The following is a 23,024-nucleotide window of genomic DNA, read 5'->3' on the forward strand; positions in this document are numbered from 1 at the left end:
GCAGCTCCTGGGGCAGGTTGAACTTCCTGGGCTGTCTCAGGAAGTGGGACTTTTTGCAGACAGTGTCAATGTGAGGGGACCACTTCAGGTCGTGGGATATTGTGGACCCTAGAAACCTGAATGAGTCCATAGTAGACACTGTGTTATTGTGGATTGTGAGGGATGGGGGTGCAGGCAGTTCTTCCTAAAGTCCACAGTCATCTCCACAGTCTGGACCCGCTGCACCACCTCCCGTCTGTTTGCAGACTCATCACTGTCCTGGATGAGCCTAATGACGGTCATGTCGTCTGCATACTTTAGTAGTTTCACAGACGGGTCTCCTGAGGTGCAGTCGTTAGTGTACAGGGAGAAAAGCAGTGGGGAGAGGACACACCCCTGCGGTGCACCGGTGCTGATGATGCGGGTGGCAGATGTGCAGCTGCCCAGCCTCACCTGCTGCTCCTGTCAGTAAGGAACCTCCTGATGCACTGGCATATGGGGTTGGAGACGGCGAGCTGGGTCAGTTTATGGTGGAATAATCCACGGGTGATTGTATTAAAGGCAGAGCTGAAGTCCATGAACAGGATCCTGACATATGTGCCAGGGAGATCCAGGTGCTGCAGGATGTGGTACAGTCCCAGGTTTACTGCATCATCCGCTGACCAGTTTATCCTGTAGGTAAACTGCAGGGGGTCCAGCAGGGGGTCTTTAGATGTCTTAGTACCAGCCTCTGAAATTTCTTCATGACCACAGATGTCAGGGTGACAAGTCTGTAGTCATTCAGGCTGGTGATGATGGACCTCTTAGGGAGGGGCATGATGGTGGACTGTCTGAAGCAGTTGGGCACTGTAGACAACTGCAGAGACCAGTTGAAGATCTGGGTGAAGATCGCTGCCAGCTGGTCAGCGCAGACTCTGAGGCAGGTTGGGGACACACCCTTAGGTCCTGAAGCCTTTCTGGTGTTCTACCTTTGGAAGAGTTGGTTCTGTTCTGCAGCCTTTCGCCATATCTCCTTTTAGCTGCCTTCATCTCCTTTGTCAGCTTGTTTATGGCCTGCCTCTACAGGGACCGGTCATCACTCATGGAGGCTTCTTGCTTCTTTCTTGGCCTGGCTTCTTTAAGTCCAGTGTGAACCATGGCTTGTAGTTGTTGAATGTGTGTAAAGTTTTTGTCCTGTCCTCACAAAAGCTAATGTAAGATGTCACAGTGTCAGTGAGCTCATGGATGTCTCTCGCTGCAGCTTCAAAAACCTGTCAGTAGAGTCAAAGCAGCCCTGCAGCTGCAATTTGGACTCCTCCGTCCACATTTTCACTGTCCTGACCACAGGTTTACAGGTTCATGATTTCTGCCGTAAAGTTGGGATGAGGTGAAGCAGACAGTGGTCAGAGAGGCCCAGTGCTGCACAGGGGAAAGGGCAGTGTAGCAGTGGTCCAGTGTGTTCACATCTCTGGTGGGACACTTCACATGCTGCCTGTATCTGGGTAGTTGCTGGCTCAGTTTTGCTTTTTAAAGTTACCCATGATGATGATCAGGGTGTCTGGATGTTTCCTTTTGTATGCTCTGATCTCCCCAGCTGGTTTTTGATTTGTTGATTTGCACGATCAACATCCATGTTTTTAATTTGCTTTCCCCATTTTTTTTATTTTCCTTTATTTTTATAACAAATCACACAAAAGACAACTCTCTCTCTTATGCTTGTGTATGGGAAATTTCCACCACATTTTGTTCCCCCCTTTTGATTACACATTAATCACACACTAAAAGAATAGAAAATGTCAATGTCAGCGTATTAACTCATTAAGATTCAAAATGCATCTTCACTTAAAATGCAAATAACTTAGGGATAAAAGGTTTGGAGCTGTTTTTGCTGTGGCCTTCTTGCCATCATCAGTAACATTAATGAGACGCCATTGATTGTGATAAAGACCATTAATTTATGTTAGCCATAAGTATCCTATGGGACTCTGTTGTATAAAGTTTCTTCAATGCTGTTGGATCTTTAATTGTACATATGGGTCTAGTATGAATAGGAGAATCAGGGATTAACCAGAATGATTATGCATATTGCTGCTTGTGTTGTCTTATAACCCCTATCATCTTTAGATGAAGGATAAAAACTGTGATTGTGAAGTGATTGTGAGCAAATTAAACACCAAATCAACTTTAAGATATTGTGAAATTTTCTTTATCAAAAATAGTGTGTAAAATTACATAGAAACATCATATGATTAAGGCAATAATCAGAGTAACATAAAATGAAGTTTAACAAAACAAGGTTACAATCGATTTGTCTGTAACAATCTGCTTCTTCCTGTTGAACAGTAGCGTTAGATTGTTTCCAACCTGTGTGTTGACGCATTGATTGTTCGTTAGGGTCCTTTAGGTTGTGATCAGCTGATCACCGCCAGGTTTCCCTTCCAATGTCGTCTGAGTCACTGTCGCACCCGTACTGTGAAGAGTCTATACTTCATCCAGCGTCGGAAACTCAAGGCTGCTCATTTGTGTTTTCTCAGGAGTGTGTGTGTAGATGTATGGTCTGATAGTGTGAGTCACCGGAGCAGCTTCAGGCGGGGCTTGGCTCACACCTTTAACTGAACGGTCAATGCAACCTTGTAATCAATTCTAAAAGAGACCAGGAGCCAATGGGGGGATTTAAGAATGGTTGTATTGGATTGTATTTACGCACCCTTATGAGGATCCTAGCAGCACTGTTTTGAATGGGTTTTCCCGGTAGTCCAGTAGTTAGAAGTGCGTTGCAGAAATCCGGCTTGGATTGAAACGAGTGGACTAACTTTTGATGTAAGCCTCATAAGTTCAGTCCATTTTAACCTTGTGGTTGGTAACAGATGTTGACAATGTCCTGACTAGAGAGGGTAATACAGGTGATGTTAGATGTTCTAACCTGGTGTGGGGTTTGTAAAATAGTTTCAGTCCTAGAGCTGTTCAGCTGCAGGACATTTTGCTTTCTTCCACGTCTTTATCTCCTCCAGGCAGATGGTGAGAGTAGACGATGGTGGGGTAGATGAAGGGATTGACTATGTCCTGAGGGACAGCTGAATATCATTAGCATCACAGTGAATCACAAACTGAATCTAAAAATGTGTACTTTTACCCTATGTCTACTTCGAATATAGCCACAACCCCTTTGTCTCAGTAAGTTTTATGATAGAGTCGAAGATGTGTAGATGTTTTATTGGGAATCTCTTTCCAAAATAGTCTATGCTCTGAAACCTGGGGTTTAAATAAATAAACCTTTTATACACATTTTTCTGCTCATGTCAGCTTACTTTGTATATCAACCCAGTCCCAGTAAACGGCAGTACAGCTCAGCCAAAAAAGGAAAAGCTGTCTGGAGCCGAAGGTATCAAATTAGTCTAATTTACTCAAAATAGTGAGTAAAAATTATGATTGCTTAAGATAAATCTTAGCTCAGTTGGAGTTACTTGAAATGACTTTCTGATTAAACAAAATTGTACAAATTACAAAATTGAAACAAGTTAAAAAAAGTTTGACGCATCATAATAATAAGAGACGAAAACTTAACAACTTAAGAAGTTGGTAATAATTCCTCTTTTTTGGATAAAGGGACTCTGTACTTTTTATCTTGGGATGGGTGTGTAGGAGATTTTCTCAAGGAAAAAACATTCAATTCAGGAGTTAACATTACCTCGGTCCAGGGATGTGTATGCTATAGCAGTTTGTTGGCAATTTTAACTTAGGTGCTCCTCTTGGGGAATCTAGCACTTTCCACTGACCCTTTGGTTCTGTAAAAAAAAAAGCTTGAGTAGGCAAGAGCATACCTGGACTTTTTTCTTGCTCTGTAACATTTAATTCTACCCTAATTAAAACTTCCAAAAAAAAATAATAAAAGAAGTAGAAGAAGTAGATTGAGCATTGGCCTCAGAAGCAGAAGGTCCCCTGTTCAACCGCAAGTAAGACAATTCACACTAGATCCCTGGTCTCCACACTATGGCTGCCCACTGCTACCCCACGGGATAGGTTAAATGCAGAGAACAGGTTTCATTGGGTCATTGTAACAGTGGCAGAGTGTTGGTTTGGGGGGTGGAGGGTCCTAGGTTCAGACCCCCACCAGAGCACCAAGTGTGTCTCTGATTAAGACACTTGGCACTAGCATGCTTTCTAGCATGCCTGTAGGGAGCAGTGCTCCCTACAGAGATGGGTTAAATGCAGTAGTCAAATTTCATTGTTACATGCTGTGATAATGACCAATAAAGGATTTCTTCTTCTTCTTCATTCTTCTTTAATTATTAGAAATCATGTGATGCGTTTATATAAGAAAATCATGTTTTACTGTATAATAACATCAACCATGTAAATATCTCTTTTTACTTCTCTTCATCTGTCTGCTTGTTTTGAGACTTTACCCTACTTTAAACTCTCTTCTCCTGTAGTGCTTTCTTTTTCTCCTGCTCAGGTTTGATAACGTTAACATTATCATCAATGTTTGTTACCTTGGATTCATTGGCATATGACATAGCAGATCCCTCTGTTGACTGTGGGAAATGTTGTGTTTGTCATGAGATGCTGTGCCTCTGGCTGAGGGTTGTTCCTGGGGGGTCATCAAGCATTTGGTTGTCAAATTGTGGGGGTTTCACTGTAGTGACCACAGGAACATTGTTAAGGAAGTAAAGGGGGGTTTACTGCACTCATGTATATCAAAGACCAGTCAACAGCTCATGTGGGGGTTTGTAACAGGGTATAAATACAGGTCTTGTGTCCTCAGTCCTTCAGTGGATACTTTGTACATAGTGAGATGTGCCTTACGTCTTAAATGTAATTGTGATCCACTCCGTGTCGACATGAGAGTAAACTTTGAGATGGTTTATCACACTGATGATCTCCGGTTGATTTCTTTATAAGAAGATTTCCACAACAATTTGGTGTCAGAAGTGGGATGGATGTTCCGTTGATCGACGCCTGGCCCAGACTGAAGGTAAACCACCGGTGGGAATCTCAAAGGAGATTCAGGGAAATTTCCGCTCCAACAAATGGAGGGCTGAAATCCCGCCTGATGCTGGGTCCGGGTGGCGGACAGCGGACGCTCCATTCAGTTTGTGAGTACAGTGTTATGAATCATCTCTGTTTACGGAAACACTTTGGGTGTTGTAGCGCTTGGTATTGGTTAAGTCACGTTCGTGTTTAAATTCTGTAATACCTTGATGGTGAGTGAGAGCCCATTAGTCTGTGAAGGACTTTGTGAGTAGCAGACACCAGTGTGGATAAAAAAAAAAAAAAATACAAATAAACAGGGAAAGGTAACTGATTGATCACTGGTAGGATTACGAAGAATTTGTGAAGCCATGAGGGCTTATAAGGGAAACCCCCGTACGAGTAAAAATTAAGCAAGATTGTGAACCACTTTAAGCTCAGCTTGTGTGTTATATGTCACTTTGTGTCAGATGTGGCTTGTTTGTTTTTTGTTGTTGGTTTTTAAGTCTAGATTAATTATAACTGTTATATAAGATAACTATTAATTATACTTAATTATGGAGATAGTAGATCTATGGATGTCCCACTGGAGTAAAGGGAATATGATTGATCTAATAATATATATATAATGCTATAAGCTTGTGATGACTCCTTCAGTGTGTGTGTGCAGCATGATAGACACACCACAGGGCACGCTGCTCTGAACGAATGTGTCGTTCAAACTACCTGGCTGAACCAGAGTCATCATAAGGTAATTGTGTGAATGCTAATGTCTAACCATGCTGTGGTATGGGAAGATCAGAATGAGTGGAGACTTGTGTGTTTGAAAAAATCCAATTAAAGTCTAAGCATCTGCCCAAGTGAGTCTAGGAACAAAACCAGAGAAATTACTATTTAATTCTTACAGGCTCTGATTAACAGGCTGCAAACAATGGAAAACTGGGTGAGGATGTTCAACTTTGGCACCAGGTAAACTATAGAAACAAATAACATTTTATTATGTAGTCCGTGTCACTCATTAGCAAAAGGTTGAACCAGGAGAAGAGGAAGTTGGCAGGTAGGAAGAAGAAGGTAGGGAAGGTTAAGAGTAGATGGAAATCTGTAAGATTTGTTTTGAGAAAGAAAGTCTTGTGAAAGTGAACAATGGGGATAAATTAGCAAGTAGGGGAGGAATCAGGGATCTGTACCCTGCTGTCTCTGTGTGAGGAGCTTTGATCCATCAAGGAGACGTCATCTCTACAGGAATCTGGGACCAACAAAAGCTGATGTTGACCAGAAGCAGAATACCCACAGTGGGGGAGAAAGGACACTCTCTGACCTCTCTCTGACCTCTGTGCAGGACACAAACCAAGACTCTCACTAACTGCTCCTTCCAGGAAAAAAGGATTTTCTTCCAGTAGGTGTTTGTTGATTACAGGCACCAGAATCTGAACAAAAGGGAAGATGCAACAAATGCTCAGGAGTGAAGACGGGAAGGTGTTGGTGACTGAGAGATGGAAGAACAGCTGCTGTCTCTTCAAGGGACTGAAGGTGATGGAAGTTTACACCAGCCGGTGTGAGAAAGGTCCAAGAAAATGAATGAAGGAGAAGAGAACAGCACTGACAGAGCGATCAGAATCATAATGTGACTATTCTAATCAAGAAGAACCAGATCCAGTTCGATCCAGACCCAAGGATTTCATCAAAATCAGCTAAACCACAGAGACAGCAGAGGAGAACAGGTCAGAGCATAGAGAAGACACAGCAATGAACATAGAAACATATAGAAAAGGGATAAATTATTAAGATGTTTCCCAAATCAATACTAAATTTCAACAGTAAATTTAGAATGAGTAGTTTTTATATCCAGACTATTTATGCTCCACAAGTTTTTGAAAAGAAATCAGTAGGATTGAATTAAATTTTTAAAAAGATTTTATAGGGAAAGCACATATGTCAGATTGATAGAAAAATAGATGAATAACCAATTTTTTCTATAGTCATTTTCATCCCTGAGTGATGATAATGTAATAATGATAATGATAAAACGGGATAGTAATTATGACCAGATACTGGTTGATGTGGATGTTTACTGAAACTGATAACATCCGAATAGATTTTACTTGAGTCTCTAAGCCAAGGTTCCATTGTTTGACACCTCACCCCCACCTTGTCTGTCCTCACACCAAAGGGTTAATTAACTTTAGAACCATATGGAGCTGTTTTCACCCAGACAGTCCTGGTGGTTTATCAGTGATTACTAACTGAATGTGAATCTAGCGTATTCATGTTATCTTTGACTCACGTTATTGGAATTTGCTATAACTTTACAGGGTTCATTTGTGTTATGTGGCCAGATTATTTCCTCCGGAAGGTTTACTAAAAAAGTTGATTCTATTCGTAATTTTCCTAGAAATATTGGATTATTGGAGATGCAAAATTTACAAACAAAACATTTAATAGAATCACTAAGCGATATCTTAATTGAAGTTTTTAGAAGTGTATTAGTGTCCATGGATTTGTGATCTCTCCCATATAACAATTTACATGGGATTATTTTTTGTGACTATACATGACTTTTTGACTTGGACTTCTGACTGCAACACAGACTTGATTTTTATTTTAAGAGTTAGAGAAGGTGTTACTGAATTCAGTGTACATACACTATATAGTTTTGTTTTTGCTTGTTTGGGGATTTTTGATTGTTTTATATGCTTGTGTTTGTTTTTAATCTTAGATTATCTGCAGTAAAATGAGTTTTTCTAATAAGATGCTTTAAACAGATGTTTGAAGGACCACATACAATCATTTCTGTTCTTGTCATTTTCAATCCATATCATCTTTGTGAAATCAGGTTTTGATGAAGGGTGAACCTGGGTTAATCAAGGTACACATGCTAACATCTCTTTTCTTTTAAGCAATTGACTCATGGGTTAAATCCATGTATCAAAAGGGAGGAGGTCTAAATATTTGTTTGTGATTTTTACATTTTTTGTGTTTTGAAAGTGGTTCTGATTTCTCATCCAACATTAAGAGTTGAAAGAGTCTGAATATTATTGACGTTAACCTAGACAATTTTCTTCTGAGAATGATAGTGTTGGTTTCTAGATGACAATCAAAACTGGATTACAAATACATTCAAATTAAATTAAATCTTAAAATTGTGACCAATGACACAAATGCAAGTATAAGAAGCCAAATTATCAATCAGTAAAAACATAAAATAAAATACATAAATGTCTTAAGGTCCTTTTTACCAGGAACTATTTAACAGCTGTAACCTCCAAAGCTAAGGTTTGAAAAGGTGAATGATTAGATCCTTCAAAATGATTGGTTTTGAACTAAACATAAGTCTATTGTTTATTGATGTTCATTTTATTTACATTCCTTAAAAATGCATCAGCTACTGTTTTATTATTTTCACAAACAAACATCTAAAATGATTCTGTCTTACATAATTGTCATAGGAGCCATAGTAAGACCTCACAGTGAAGCCTATGATACTTTCTGCTTCACATTTTTATAATGTTTGATTACAGTAACAACATGGTTACTGAGACTATTCCACAATAGCTTTTCGAACAGTTTTTGCTTTTACTTTGAACATGTTTTCAATTTTATAAAATGTTTCCTGTTTTCACACTGTAAGAAACCGTTCTTCTATTTCTATTTTTCTAATACTAACACTTACTAACACTAACACTAACATCTAACTAACTTTTATCAGCATTAGCTGCTACTGCTTTGTGTCATTGATGATGTCATTTATGTGCAGGGTGTAACTGCTTATAGTTTTATACTTTTAAGCTTCCCTTAATGATTCTCCCCCTGAAAGCAGGAGCTGACCTGACCTACTGTTTTGGACCACCGATGACTAGAAATTTGATGAAAGCGTCATCAACGATGCTTCTGCTAGGGAATTGCTGATTGTGGAAGATTCAGTGGAACATCAACTTCAACTGTTTGAATGTCTTCAGATTGCGAAACAAATCAACATTAGGAAAAAGATAAAACGAAGGACAACAGAGATGGAATCAACAGAAGAGCAACATCGGAAACTCCAAGAAGCAGAACAGGTTTAAGGAATCTTCTTTGAATAGGGAAACCATGTTTCCTTCTATGAATGTGGACGAGCACCAACAGAACATCAAGGACTTAAAAGGGAGACAGACAGCAAATGGACAATACCTTCAAATGTTGACAATAATTTCCCTTGCTTGTATGTTTGACACTTAGTGTCAAAAAGGGAGGAATGTGGGAAATGTTGTGTTTGTCATGAGATGCTGTGCCTCTGGCTGAGGGTTGTTCCTGGGGGGTCATCAAGCATTTGGTTGTCAAATTGTGGGGGTTTCACTGTAGTGACCACAGGAACATTGTTAAAGGAAGTAAAGGGGGGTTTACTGCACTCATGTATATCAAAGACCAGTCAACAGCTCATGTGGGGGTTTGTAACAGGGTATAAATACAGGTCTTGTGTCCTCAGTCCTTCAGTGGATACTTTGTACATAGTGAGATGTGCCTTACGTCTTAAATGTAATTGTGATCCACTCCGTGTCGACATGAGAGTAAACTTTGAGATGGTTTATCACACTGATGATCTCCGGTTGATTTCTTTATAAGAAGATTTCCACAACATGACCAACAAGTCAAATGAAGTTACTTACTTGAGAGAATGCTTTTTGACAGTTCACATCATTAAAGCTTCTGTGAATACATTTGTGTCTTGGTAAACAACGTCTGTTAGAAAAAAATGCTTTTCAACACTATTTACATGAGTGAGGTTTCTTTTTTAGCGTGAACACGTTGGTGTGCCAGCAAATTACTGATCCGAGAAAATGCTTTTCCGCACTGTTCACATGAGTGAGGTTTCTCTCCAGTGTGAACAAGTTGGTGTGCCACTAAATTACTGGCCCGGGAAAACAATTTACCACACTGTTCACACAAGTGCGGTTTCTCTCCAGTGTGAACATGTTGATGTATAAGTAAGTCACTGATCCAATAGAACCCTTTTCCACACTGTACACATGAGTGACGTTTCTCTCTAGTGTGAACACGTTGATGTCTCAGTAAGTCATTAGTCCGCGAAAATGCTTTTCCACACTGTTCACATGACTGAGGTTTTTCTCCAGTGTGAACACGTTGGTGTCTCAGTAAGTGACTGAGCCGAGAAAACCCTTTTCCACAGTGTTGACACGAGTGAGGCTTTTCTCCAGTGTGAACACGTTTGTGTATTAGTAAGTAACTGAGCTGAGAGAACCGTTTTCCACACTGTTCACATGAGTGAGGTTTCTCTCCAGTGTGAACATGTTGATGTGTCCGCAAGTGGCTGAGCCGAGAGAATGCTTTTCCACACTGTCTACATGAGTGAGGCTTCTCTCCAGTGTGAACACGTTGATGTGCCAGCAACTGACCACGCTCAGAATAAGATTTACCACACTGTTCACATGAGTGTGGTTTCTCTCCAGTGTGAATACGGTGGTGTCTCAGAAAGTGACTGAGGTAAGAGAATGTTTTTCCACACTGTTCACATGAGTGAGGTTTCTCTACAGTGTGAACACGATGGACTTTGAGATCCTTTGACTGGTGTAAGGCTTCTCCACCTTCAGTACAGGAGTGCAGGCTTTCTCTTGAACAAATCAGCTGATGGGTCTTTACACTAGTTCTTGCAGTAAAGGTTTTGCCACACTGGCCACAGCTGTATGGATTCGCTCCAGAATTAATCTTCCGATGATTCTTTAACCATGACGGTGTGGTGAAGTCTTGGTCACATTTCTGACATGGATATAGTTTTGAAGCCCTTCTTGCTCTGTTTTTCTAAAGCAAAAGATATAGAAAAACAGAAAATTAAATCACCATGGTACAAATAACTGCAATACTAAAAGACAGCAAGTTCTTCCAGTTTATCACGTTGTGCTGCTTTGTGTCACTGGGACATAATCTGTGCTTGGCTGAGATAATCTAGCCAACACAAACACAGAATAAAACTGAAACAGGACAAGATAATTCCAAACAGCAGAATAACAAACATGGCCATGCAGCTAATGATTATTGATCTTTTAATTCATCTATCAAAGATTTTATATTAGTACAATATTCTGATACACTGAGCACTTTTATTTTTTAACTACAATTTGTGCACCAAATCAAAAAGTAATAATTCGCTCGAGCTCGATTAATGTTCACAGAGGCTCTTGGAGAATAGAAATCTGGCTATTAGCCTTTTGAGGAAAAACATGTAGATTTGACCTGTAGATTCTCAGATTGGTACTCTGACACTCGGCTGGAAGTGTCCACGTTTGGGACATTTGAGATAGTGTGGATCTGACTGGTCAGAGTCACACACAAATCATAAAAATTAATTAATTAATTAAAAATGATTGCTCTTACAGAACGAAGTAACGGTAGGTTAATAAAGTGTGGTTTATTAAATAATTAGATCTCTCTCATCTAAATCCTTGTTATTAAATGACTTGATAAGTGACCATCACATAGATCTTCTGTTTCACTGAAACCTGGCTGCAGCAGGGTGAATGTGAGTTTAAATGAGTCGGCTCCAATGAGTCACGTCAACGATCATGTTCCTAGAAGTACAGGTCGAGGTGAAGGAGTAGCAGCAATTTAATCTCAGGTTTGCTAATTACTCCTAAGCCCAAACATAGTTCTAACTCGTTTGAGAGCCTCACTCTGAGCCTTTCTCACCCAGACTCTAAAATTCAGAAGCCAGTTGTGTTTTGTGTTGTTTATCATCCTCCTGCTGATAATTTAATTAGCTCTCTCAAAAGCAGATTTTTAGCTGACGAGACTGTTGCCAGATTTAAGCAGATGATTCAATCATCAGAGTCAGATAATGAGATTGGTAATATCCCCAAACTAAACACAACCATATCTTGGTTGTGACTGGTGGCGCGCACACATCTCTCTATAGCAAAACCACTCTACAAGGAGTGCTCAAGGGTAGATACAGGAGTCTAACTCATCTTACTCTTCACCATCAGAGACAACACAGGAAAAACATGAAGAATGGGCATTAAATAATGAGGGAGCAAGACATTCAGTGCAAGCGGACACATCATGGTACATACATACCGTGTGGACAAACTCAGAAAAATAAACTTTTGGTCTTGGATTGTGATGATGCTCAGGACAACTATCAGGTTGTGGTTACTGAAAATGACAACGTGTCAGACTCATCATCTAGTAATGAGGCTGTTGAACAGGGATCAAGATATCACAGAGAGAAAGAAGAGCAACTAAAGTCTTCATAAATGACCAACTAGGAACCCCACTTTGTTACAATGCGTGCTATTCACCTGTGTTGACATATCAGTTCCAGACTGCAGTGACAAGTGCCTTTGGCCCATTAACTGGTGAGTAAAATAAACTCAAAAATAAAAGCTTTTTCGCCTGTCTGCGAGTTAGACACTATGTTTCAGGGACAGAATACTTGAATGAATGTTGAATCCTTTTGCTGCTGCGGTGTTCATGTGGTGTCAGACATTACAGTGTTAAAAAAAACATCTTAAAGAAACACAAATGTTTTTTGCTCCAAAAATGAATAAACAAATTGTTTAATTCAAGTAAGTAAGCATCTGTGGTATTTTCCTACGCGTACATAGAATAGTATTTTTTAAAAGCACTGAAACCTTTTAATATGATATTTTGTCAAAATATGATATTTTTTAATGTTGAGAACCCATGCAAATACAGGGAGAACATGCAAACTCTGCACTCACTACCCACTGCACCACAGTGCCGCCCCGTACTGTATTTCTTTATTTCCCATCTGGCAACACAGATGGTCATCGTTTGTGTAAAATGAGTTCTTAGTTTACATCATGTCACACACACTAATCAAATGAATGCAGCCTATAGAAAACACTGCAGGAAGAGACAACACAATAGGCCTGAATCTTAAACCAGCGGCTTCCTCTCCAACAGAGCTACGACGTGATATTCAACCAGATCAACTTTGCATAAAGTCAGAAACTATAACGTGTAATAAAGTCAGATAATGTTAATGATTTCAGATATGACCGACAAATATTAAGTAAGAAACGAGCTTCATCGTTTTTATACTGAGCATCTTCACTGCAAACATTTAAATGACTGGTTAAACATTTTGTAATTACTGGAGACCCGTCCTCGTTTTTTTTTGGTTCGTTATGATCCATTTTTACTGGTTAACGTATCAGCACTGACCTGTTCATCTGTGGGTTCAGTGAGGACGTAGCTCCGATGGTCTTGGTTCCGGTTCTGCTCATTTATTCCACCACTGTGGTGGTTGTGGTTGCTGATATCCTGATCTTGGGTTTCTTCTTTAATGTCGCTCTTGATGTGGTTCTGGTCGCTGATATCCGGAACTTGGGTTTCCTCTTTAATGTCAATATTGATGTGGTTCTGGTCGCTAATATCCGGATCTTGGGTTTCCTCTTTAATGTCGCTCTGGATGTGGTTCTTGATTACAAAGTTTTGGTCATATTTCATATCATTCGAGTCCTGGTTCTCCTGCTTCACACCACTGCTACAGTGCTGCTTGTCTACTAAGTCCGGGCCCAACTTCTCCTCCTTTACCTCGCGCCTGTACTGATACTGCTCGTTGTCGTGGTCTACTTTAATTCTGATGTTTAACTGACCCGGGTCCATCGGAACCGAATCTTGTTTTTCTTCTTTTATTTCCTTCGTGTTTGTGTCTTTGTCTATATCCGCCATGTTGCGTCTCTTATGCGTCTCTTATGTTGTCGCTTTGTCAGAGTCTCGCGATAACCGGATGTTCGCTTTTTTCGCTTTTTTAAAATAACCTTTATTGAACGTAGACAGTTCGATCAGTGAACAGAGCCGATATATATATAGGCTCTGTTCACTGATCGAGCTGTCTACGTTCAATAAAGGTTATTTAAAAAAAAAAAAAAAAAAAAAAAATATATATATATATATATATATATATATATATATACACACTCTATTCTCACCCTCCGCGGGTGGTCTCATCCACTTTCCAAGCTCGGGTCCTCTACCAGAGGCCAGGGAGCTTGAGGGTTCTGCGCAGTATCCTTGCTGTTCCTAGGACTGCACTTTTCTGGACTGAGATTTCGGATGTTTTTCCAGGGATCTGTCGTAGCCACTCCTCCAGTTTGGGGGTCACAGCCCCTAGTGCTCCGATCACCACAGGCACCACTGTGGCCTTCACCTTCCAAGCCTTCTCCAGTTCTTCTCTGAGCCCTTGGTATTTCTCTAGTTTCTCATGTTCCTTTTTCCTGATGTTGCCATCGCTTGGTATTGCCACATCCACCACTACGGCTTTCCTCTGCTCTTTATCCACCACCACAATGTCTGGTTGGTTCGCCATTACCATTCTGTCTGTCTGTATCTGGAAGTCCCACAGGATCTTGGCTCGCTCGTTCTCTACCACCTTGGGAGGTGTTTCCCACTTTGACCTTGGGGTTTCCAGTCCATACTCCGCGCAGATGTTCCTGTATACTATGCCAGCCACTTGGTTATGGCGTTCCATGTATGCTTTCCCTGCCAGCATCTTACACCCTGCAGTTATGTGCTGGACCGTCTCTGGGGCCTCTTTGCACAGTCTATACCTTGGGTCTTGTCTGGTGTGGTAGATCTGGGCTTCTATGGCTCTGGTGTTCAGGGCCTGCTCCTGTGCAGCCAGGATGAGTGCCTCTGTGCTGTCCTTCAGCCCAGCCCTTTCAAGCCATTGGTAGGATTTGTTGAGATCAGCCACTTCAGTTATGTTCCGGTGGTACATCCCGTGCAAGGGCTTGTCCTCCCATGATGGTCCCTCTTCCAGCATCTCATCCTCTGTTCTCCACTGCCTGAGACATTCACTCAGCACGTCATCTGTCTGGGCCTTATCCTTGATGTACTTATGGATCTTGGATGTTTCATCCCGGATAGTGGCTCTCACGCTCACTAGTCCTCGGCCTCCTTCCTTCCGGCTAGCGTACAGTCTCAGGGTGCTGGATTTGGGGTGGAACCCTCCATGCATGGTGAGGAGCTTTCGTGTCTTAACATCTGTGGTCTGTATCTCTTCCTTTGGCCACCTTATTATTCCAGCAGGGTATCTGATCACTGGCAGAGCGTAGCTGTTTATTGCCCGGGATTTGTTCTTGCCATTGAGCTGGCTTCTTAGGACTTGCCTTACTTGTTGGAGGTATTTGGCTGTTGCCGCATTCCTTGTTGCCTGTTCAAGGTTGCCGTTTGCCTGTGGTATTCCAAGGTACTTGTAATTGTCCTCAATGTCTGCTATTGTTCCTTCTGGGAGTGAGACCCCTTCTGTGTGGATTACCTTGCCTCTCTTTGTCACCATCCTCCCACATTTCTCGAGTCCGAATGACATCCCGATGTCCGAGCTGTAGATCCTGGTGGTGTGGATCAGCGAGTCGATGTCTCGCTCACTCTTGGCGTACAGCTTGATGTCATCCATGTATAGGAGGTGACTTATGGTGGCCCCGTTCCGGAGTCGGTATCCATAGCCAGTCTTGTTTATTATTTGGCTGAGGGGGTTCAGACCTATGCAGAACAGCAGTGGGGACAGTGCATCTCCTTGGTATATGCCACATTTGATGGATACTTGGGCGAGTGGCTTCCCGTTGGCTTCAAGGGTGGTTCTCCACAACCTCATCGAGTTTGCAATGAAGGCCCTTAGAGTTCTGTTGATGTTGTACAGCTCCAAGCATTCAGTGATCCATGTGTGTGGCATTGAGTCATAGGCTTTCTTGTAGTCGATCCAGGCTGTGCACAGGTTGGTGTGTCGCATTCTGCAGTCTTGGGCGACTGTTCTGTCTACCAGGAGTTGGTGTTTGGCTCCTCTGGTATCCTTACCAATGCCCTTCTGTGCTTCGCTCATGTATTGACTCATGTGCCCACTTAACTTATATATATATATATATATATATATATATATATATATATATATATATATATATATATATATATATATATATATATATATATATTGAAGGGTTCTTGGGCAAGACCCTTCAAGCTACCGCCTGAGAGCGATCCCTACCACAACAATCACCTCATATCATGAGAGACAATGAACCACATGAGATACCGGCTCAGACTTCGCCCGGTCTAAGAAGGTCTGCGTCAGGTGTTGGGGAACCAGAGCACCTTGACGAGAAGTGGGCTACTGGAACAAGAAAGAAATGGCTGAGATACGAGAACTGGAGAACTGGAATGCTACTACTCAAGTAACCCTAGTCAGAGGGGTTACATGCAAAGAATGTGCGGTGAATGGGAACGGAGAAACCCACATTCAAGGCTGACGGCGAAGCAACTAGTAGCTCAGTGTTCCAACATCCACAAACGGCAACTGCTATCACAACTTGAGATTGACGAGATACAACACAAATGCTACGGCAAGGGGGAGCCAGGACGCCAGGTCAGAGGGGAGGTTTCACCATCTCCCCAACCGGAAATTGGGTACGATGCCCCAATAAGCACAGATACGCTGAGCGAGGCAGCAACTGACCTGAAAGATAAGATCATGGCGAGATTGAACAGGCAACTACAACGGCTAAGTGAAGTACCATCAGAAAGTCTCATGGAAGATGTGAATGCAGCATTGAGAGCGATCCCTACCACAACAATCACAGAAACCAATGAGCTGATATACGCTTCAGCATCAGTGATCCTAGAGGTGCTTGGCTATAAGAGCAATCATGGGAGCCATGAGAAACAATACCCACCATGGAAACGAAGGTTGGAGGCAAAAATCAAGGCAGCTCGGAGGGAAGTGAGCCAAATGACAGAGGCCCAGAGAGGTGCAATGAAAAGATCGATGCCCAAGAGGTACAGCCAGATGCCCATACCTGAAGCACTCGAAACTGCCAAGCAAAGGCTACAAGCCTTGGCCAGCCGCCTAAAGAGATACACCAGAGATAACGAAGCCAGACGAATAAACCGGCTGTTCGCAACACAATCTGCGAGTTGTACTCGTACAACCTTGAGTGTACTCTCAATGGCAGGGTAATAACAATAACCAAGGCTGGAAACTGAACAGTACTAGAACAGTAGAAAGGGATATGGGAAAGGGAGGCATCACACAACAGCGATGCACAGTGGCTGGTGGATCTGAAGGAAGACCACAGCAACCTCCCTGAACAGAATCCAGTGACTATCACAGTGGCAGACATCCAACATAGAGTCTCAGGTATGAAAAACTGGAAAGCACCTGGCCCTGACATGATCCATGCCTACTGGCTAAAGAAGCTCACTGCAATCCATGAGCGCCTGGCAGCACAAATGAACCAGCTGCTAAGGGATGGGACTCACCCTGAATGGCTAACCAAAGGGCGAACGATCCTGATAATGACTGATCCCTCAAAGGGTACAATCCCATCCAACTACCGGCCAATAACCTGTCTCTCCACAACATGGAAGCTCATGTCAGGCATCATTGCAGCTAAGATAAGTGGGCACATGGGTCAGTACATGAGCGAAGCACAGAAGGGCATTGGTAAGGATACCAGAGGAGCCAAACACCAACTCCTGGTTGACAGAACAGTCGCCCAAGACTGCAGAGTGCGACACACCAACCTGTGCACAGCCTGGATCGACTACAAGAAAGCCTTTGACTCAATGCCACACACATGGATCACTGAATGCTTGGAGCTGTACAACATCAACAGAACTCTAAGGGCCTTCATTGCAAACTCGATGAGGTTGTGGAGAACCACCCTTGAAGCCAATGGGAAGCCACTCGCCCAAGTATCCATCAAATGTGGCATATACCAAGGAGATGCACTGTCCCCACTGCTGTTCTGCATAGGTCTGAACCCCCTCAGCCAAATAATAAACAAGACTGGCTATGGATACCGACTCCGGAACGGGGCCACCATAAGTCACCTCCTCTACATGGATGACATCAAGCTGTACGCTAAGAATAAGTGAGACATTGATTCACTGATCCACACCACAAGGATCTACAGCTCAGACATCGAGATGTCATTCGGGCTCGAGAAATGTGGGAGCATGGTGACAAAGAGAGGCAAGGTAATCCACACAGAAGGGATCTCACTCCCAGAAGGAACTATAGCAGACATTGAGGACAATTACAAATACCTTGGAATACCACAGGCGAACGGCAACCTTGAACAGGTAACAAGGAATGCGGCAACAGCCAAATACCTCCAACGAGTAAGGCAAGTCCTAAGAAGCCAGCGCAATGGCAAGAACAAATCCCGGGCAATAAACAGCTATGCCCTGCCAGTGATCAGATACCCTGCGGGAATAATAAGGTGGCCAAAGGAAGAGATACAGACCACAGATGTTAAGACACGAAAGCTCCTCACCATGCATGGAGGGTTCCACCCCAAATCCAGCACCCTGAGACTGTACGCTAGCCGCAAGGAAGGAGGCCGAGGACTAGTGAGCGTGAGAGCCACTATCCGGGATGAAACATCCAAGATCCATAAGTACATCAAGGATAAGGCCCCGACAGATGACGTGCTGAGTGAATGTCTCAAGCAGTGAAGAACAGAGGATGAGATGCTGGAAGAGGGACCATCATGGGAGGACAAGCCCTTACATGGATGTACCACCGGAACATAACTGAAGTGGCTGATCTCAACAAATCCTACCAATGGCTTGAAAGGGCCGGGCTGAAGGACAGCACAGAGGCACTCATCCTGGCTGCACAGGAGCAGGCCCTGAGCACCAGAGCCATAGAAGCCCAGATCTACCACACCAGACAAGACCCAAGGTGTAGACTGTGCAAAGAGGCCCCTGAGACGATCCAGCACATAACTGCAGGGTGTAAGATGCTGGCAGGGAAAGCATACATGGAACGCCATAACCAAGTGATTGGCATAGTATACAGGAACATCTGCGCGGAGTATGGACTGGAAACCCCAAGGTCAAAGTGGGAAACACCTCCCAAGGTGGTAGAGAACGAGCGAGCCAAGATCCTGTGGGACTTCCAGATCCAGACTGACAGAATGGTAATGGCGAACCAACCAGACATTGTGGTGGTGGATAAAGAGCAGAGGAAAGCCGTAGTGGTGGATGTGGCAATACCAAGCGATGGCAACATCAGGAAAAAGGAACGTGAGAAACTAGAGAAATACCAAGGGCTCAGGGAAGAACTGGAGAAGGCTTGGAAGGTGAAGGCCACAGTGGTGCCTGTGGTGATCGGAGCACTTGGGGCAGTGACCCGCAAACTGGAGGAGTGGCTACAACAGATCCCAGGAAAACATCCAAAATCTCAGTCCAGAAAAGTGCAGTCCTAGAAACAGCAAGGATACTGCGGAGAACCCTCAAACTCCCTGGCCTCTGGTAGAGGACCCGAGCTTGGAAAGTGGATGAGACCACCCGCGTGGGGTGAGATGGGAGGTTTTATATATATATATATATATATATATATATATATATATATATATATATATATATATATATATATATATATATATATATATATATATATACACACTTCTACATTATTCCATAATCTAACATAATTATCAAGGATAACTAATTAAAATTACAGGATTATTATTAAACAGATTTGTTTGTTAAACGTGGGTTACTTTGTTTTTGGTTGGGTTTTTTTGCTCTTTTGATTAGTTGATCACAATCACCTGTCCCCAGACTTAACTGTACTATGTGTGACAGGGCGGCAAGAGCCCGCACGGAAAGGACGCCAGGGGAGGCAGAGGAGGACGTTCACACTCAACAATACAACAATATTTATTCTTTAAAATATAATTCTCAATTAAAATACACCACACGAGGTAAGTTACGTAACATAAACACCAAAAGTAATAGAAACCAAAATCACACCATGCAAAATCACGGCAAACAAAATAAACAAAATAACAAAATAGAAACCAAAACAAAACCAACCAACCTAAATTAACAACAATAGAGCTGAATTAGCAGTTATAATGCGCAGACATACACGCGCACACACACACACACACGCACGCACACAATGGTTTCCGCCTCTTAGGTCCTGGACGATCCGAGGGACCGAAACCTTGGCGAAACCGAGACACAATAAAAAGAAGAAGAAACAGAAGAAGCCAGAAACAGCAGCGTCGGGGAAGGGCACAAACCCGTGGGTCACTCGCATCCAGACCCAAAGTGGTAATCTGGACGGTAGCGCAGCTGTGCTTCCCGGTCGCTGCCCCCGCAGTCGTCGCTTACCAGCCAGGCTCCGCTCTCCAGCCACTGGCGCGCTAAATTAAAAACACGGTAAACTACCAGGCAGGGAGAAACCGAGGGATTTAAAGGCAAGATCAGTACAGTATGTTACCTGAACACCACCCGCCGCGACTCGAGCTATTGGCTAAATTATGCCGGACAGCCACATACTGCAGCTGGTGGTCCAGTCAGCAAAGAAGATGATCGGGACTGCGCTTCCTTCTATCGAGCACCTGTACCTGTTACAACCGCTGTCTAGTACTGGTACTCAAATGCAGGAAAGCAGGCAGACCACTGAGTATGTTTACAGTATTTAATAAACATGGAGAATATACACAAGTGGCTTGCAATGGCAAGGTAACTCAAAAGTATAAAGTAACACAGGGAGCGTGCAAAGGCACGGGTAAATGACAATACTGCTGAGTACCAATTCCCCTAAACATGTAGTCATTAATCAAACAAAAAAAAAACACATGGAGCATGGAAGCAGGTTCAAAAGCAACATACAGGAATACATCAGACCTGGATCATCGGCAAAACAACTGGTTTCTCAAAGATACGAGCACTGAGATTCGGCTCTCGCTCATAGTGTGTACACCTGGTGGACGGTGGCATACTCCACAGAGCCCCCTCCTCTATGTCACCTCCAGGCAGGTAGGCAAGAATATTAAAATATCATCCAGGAAGGTAATCACAAAAAGGTTTACCATGTCTCTTAATACATCATTCACTGAACGGCATTACCAGATACCCGCAATGTTCAGTGCTCAAAGGCAGAGGACATTGGAGGTAAGGGGTACTTATTGCAAATAGTAATGCTCTCCGTCTGAGACAAGGAGAAAATGAAACCACTGGGTGGCGGTGCCCCGGAGAGAAGGTCGGTGGCGCAGTCATTAGGACAGTGTGGAGGTACAGTAACGTAGTAGCCTTGCCTTACTGAAGACCTCACAAAGGTCATGGTACGTGGTTGGCACCTTCCCCTGCTCTGCGTTAGCCGTGGATCGTGCAGACGAAGCAATGGCAGAACCAATAACACCGGCACATCAGGACAGTGATAAACGTTAAACACCACAGACTCTCTATGAATTCCCGAAACTAGCAGGTCCATGGTCTCCGTGAGCTGGAAGTTTTGGTGAAGCACCTGATTGTCAGTGCCTGAAAGGTAACAGGGTCCCCAAGATTATGCAGGTTCAATCCTAATCCCTGTGCGAACCCCATTTCCATAAAGTTACTCTGCGAACAAGAGTCAATAAAAACCAATACTGGCCGCACTGCGCCCAGTGCCACTACCGCTGCCTCCAGGACGGGCTGGTTTAGAGAGAGAATGGTGGTCCTTCTGCTTGACTGCGTCTCCCCTCCAGCCGATGACCACTGAAGTTTAATGGGCAGTCTGTTCTGCGATGACCCTCCCGGCCGCAATAAAGGCAGAGCCCCTCTTGCCAACGTCGTCGCCTCTCCTCCTGGCTCATACGTTGCTGCCCCACTTCCATGGGCTCAGCAAAGCTGTGGGGTGGAGCAGGCTCCGGGATCGGCTCTGTCCGCTGAGGCCGTGACGCTGGCGCTGCTACTAGAGTAGGGAGGTCTTCCCGAGCTCTCGCTGTGCGCAACGCGCCGAGGTGAGCCCAAACCTTGGCTCTTCCTGGGTCCAGAACTCCAACGTGGATGAGACCGTCTTCCTTTCCGTTAAAAATCGAGTCGGTTCCGTTCACCCAATTTTCAGGCCAGTTGGTCTGTGCAAACTTAGCCATTAAAGCTGATTCTGAAGCAGTGTCGACACGTCACGTGACTGCTGAGCTGCTTATCTAAATAGTTAAATGTTTCAATATGTTGTGGTGGAAATTTCCCAAAAACAACAGATGAGAGAGTTGTCTTTTGTGTGATTTAGTATAAAAATAAAGGAAAGCAAAAATAATGGGGAAAGCAAACCAAAAACCAGCTGGGGAGATCAGTGCATACAGAGTCCATCAGGCAGAGACAAGCATTGAACAATCTAGGTGAAATGTCAAATACATAAAACAGATTTAAGACAAAAGATAAGATATTCATTGAAGAACATAAACCATAAATCATATGATAACCACATAAAATAACATTTTTTTCAATACAATTTCAAAGCTTCATGAACATGGCAAGTGGACTTGACATCTATAAGATAGACATGAGTCACATTACATATATCTGGAATGTATTTATGATAAGTCAAAACTGTAAATAAATACTACAACTACATTTTGACAAGTCACAATTCCCCCCAAAATATTAGACACCATCTCCAAAGCTGAAGAGGTAGTGAGAAGCAGATTAAAGCTATGTTCTTTGGAAACGATTTTAGGATAAAACTCTTTGATTTAACAAAACGACAAACATGTCTCCTCAATACAGTAATAAACACAGTTGCACCTTATACAGTGCTAATAACATCTGACTATCAAACATATTTGCCATATTAAGGCTACTGATGTCACAACCTGGACTTTTGTTTGTTAGTTCCTATTTTATTTTGACACATCCTGTTTGTTTCTTGTCGGCCTGAGTTTTGGTTTTACTGCCCGTGCCCCTCACTCCTCTGGCAGAGGACTCCCCCTATGACACCCCACCTTCCCCCGACAGTAACCCATCAGCCTCCAGTGCTCATCCCCAGTCGTGTTCGCCCTGGCGGACTTCCTGAATACCACCGATGCAACCACCGACCCAGACGGCAGAGGACGACTAATCTGGGAGGCGGTGGCACTCATCCACAGGGTCCCTGCACTTTTAGAAGCCATGGGATTCACAAAGCCTAATATTGGTTTAGCCGGCCTCAGCCCCTGTTATTCAGCCGGCCTCAGCCCCAGTGCCCAGTGCCTCAGCCTCGCATCCACCACGGGTTCCTTGTCTGTCCGGATCTCCGCTGCCCCTGTCTGTGACATTCAGCCTCCACGCCGCTAGAGGCGCTCTTGGGACTTTTTGGTGTGGGT

At 43.2% G+C, this 23,024-nt stretch overlaps 1 protein-coding gene across 6 annotated transcripts; it reads right to left on the reverse strand.

Moving 5' to 3' along the window:
- Positions 1-2,148: 2,148 nt before the first annotated feature.
- LOC114861341 (gastrula zinc finger protein XlCGF57.1-like) lies at positions 2,149-13,671 on the reverse strand. Of its 6 annotated transcripts, XR_008695556.1 has the most exons (4): positions 13,108-13,671; positions 9,573-10,722; positions 3,647-3,743; positions 2,149-3,021 (listed from the first exon to the last, which is right to left on the reverse strand). XR_008695556.1 is itself a non-coding variant. In XM_055511391.1 (2 exons), exons 1-2 carry the CDS (start codon positions 13,615-13,617, stop codon positions 3,717-3,719), a joined length of 537 nt encoding a protein of 178 aa, XP_055367366.1. In that variant the 5' UTR covers positions 13,618-13,670; the 3' UTR covers positions 2,149-3,716. The 6 variants fall into 6 exon arrangements, 2 of the variants coding, with proteins under 2 accessions (XP_055367366.1, XP_040928071.1); XR_003786779.3 differs by having other exon boundaries at positions 2,149-3,743; XR_008695557.1 differs by lacking the exon at positions 9,573-10,722 and having other exon boundaries at positions 13,108-13,670.
- Between the last annotated feature and the right edge of the window lie 9,353 nt (positions 13,672-23,024).

This window comes from Betta splendens, chromosome 9, assembly GCF_900634795.4.
Source record: "Betta splendens chromosome 9, fBetSpl5.4, whole genome shotgun sequence".
NCBI classification, from domain to species: Eukaryota; Metazoa; Chordata; class Actinopteri; order Anabantiformes; family Osphronemidae; genus Betta; species Betta splendens.

Coding starts and splice junctions, on each gene's coding strand:
- LOC114861341 (XM_041072137.2), bottom strand. CDS start 13,617: ATGGCGGATATAGACAAAGACACAAACACGAAGGAAATAAAAGAAGAA. Junction 10,723..13,107: donor CTGAACCCACAGATGAACAG/GTCAGTGCTGAT, acceptor CTTTTGCTTTAG/AAAAACAGAGCAAGAAGGGC.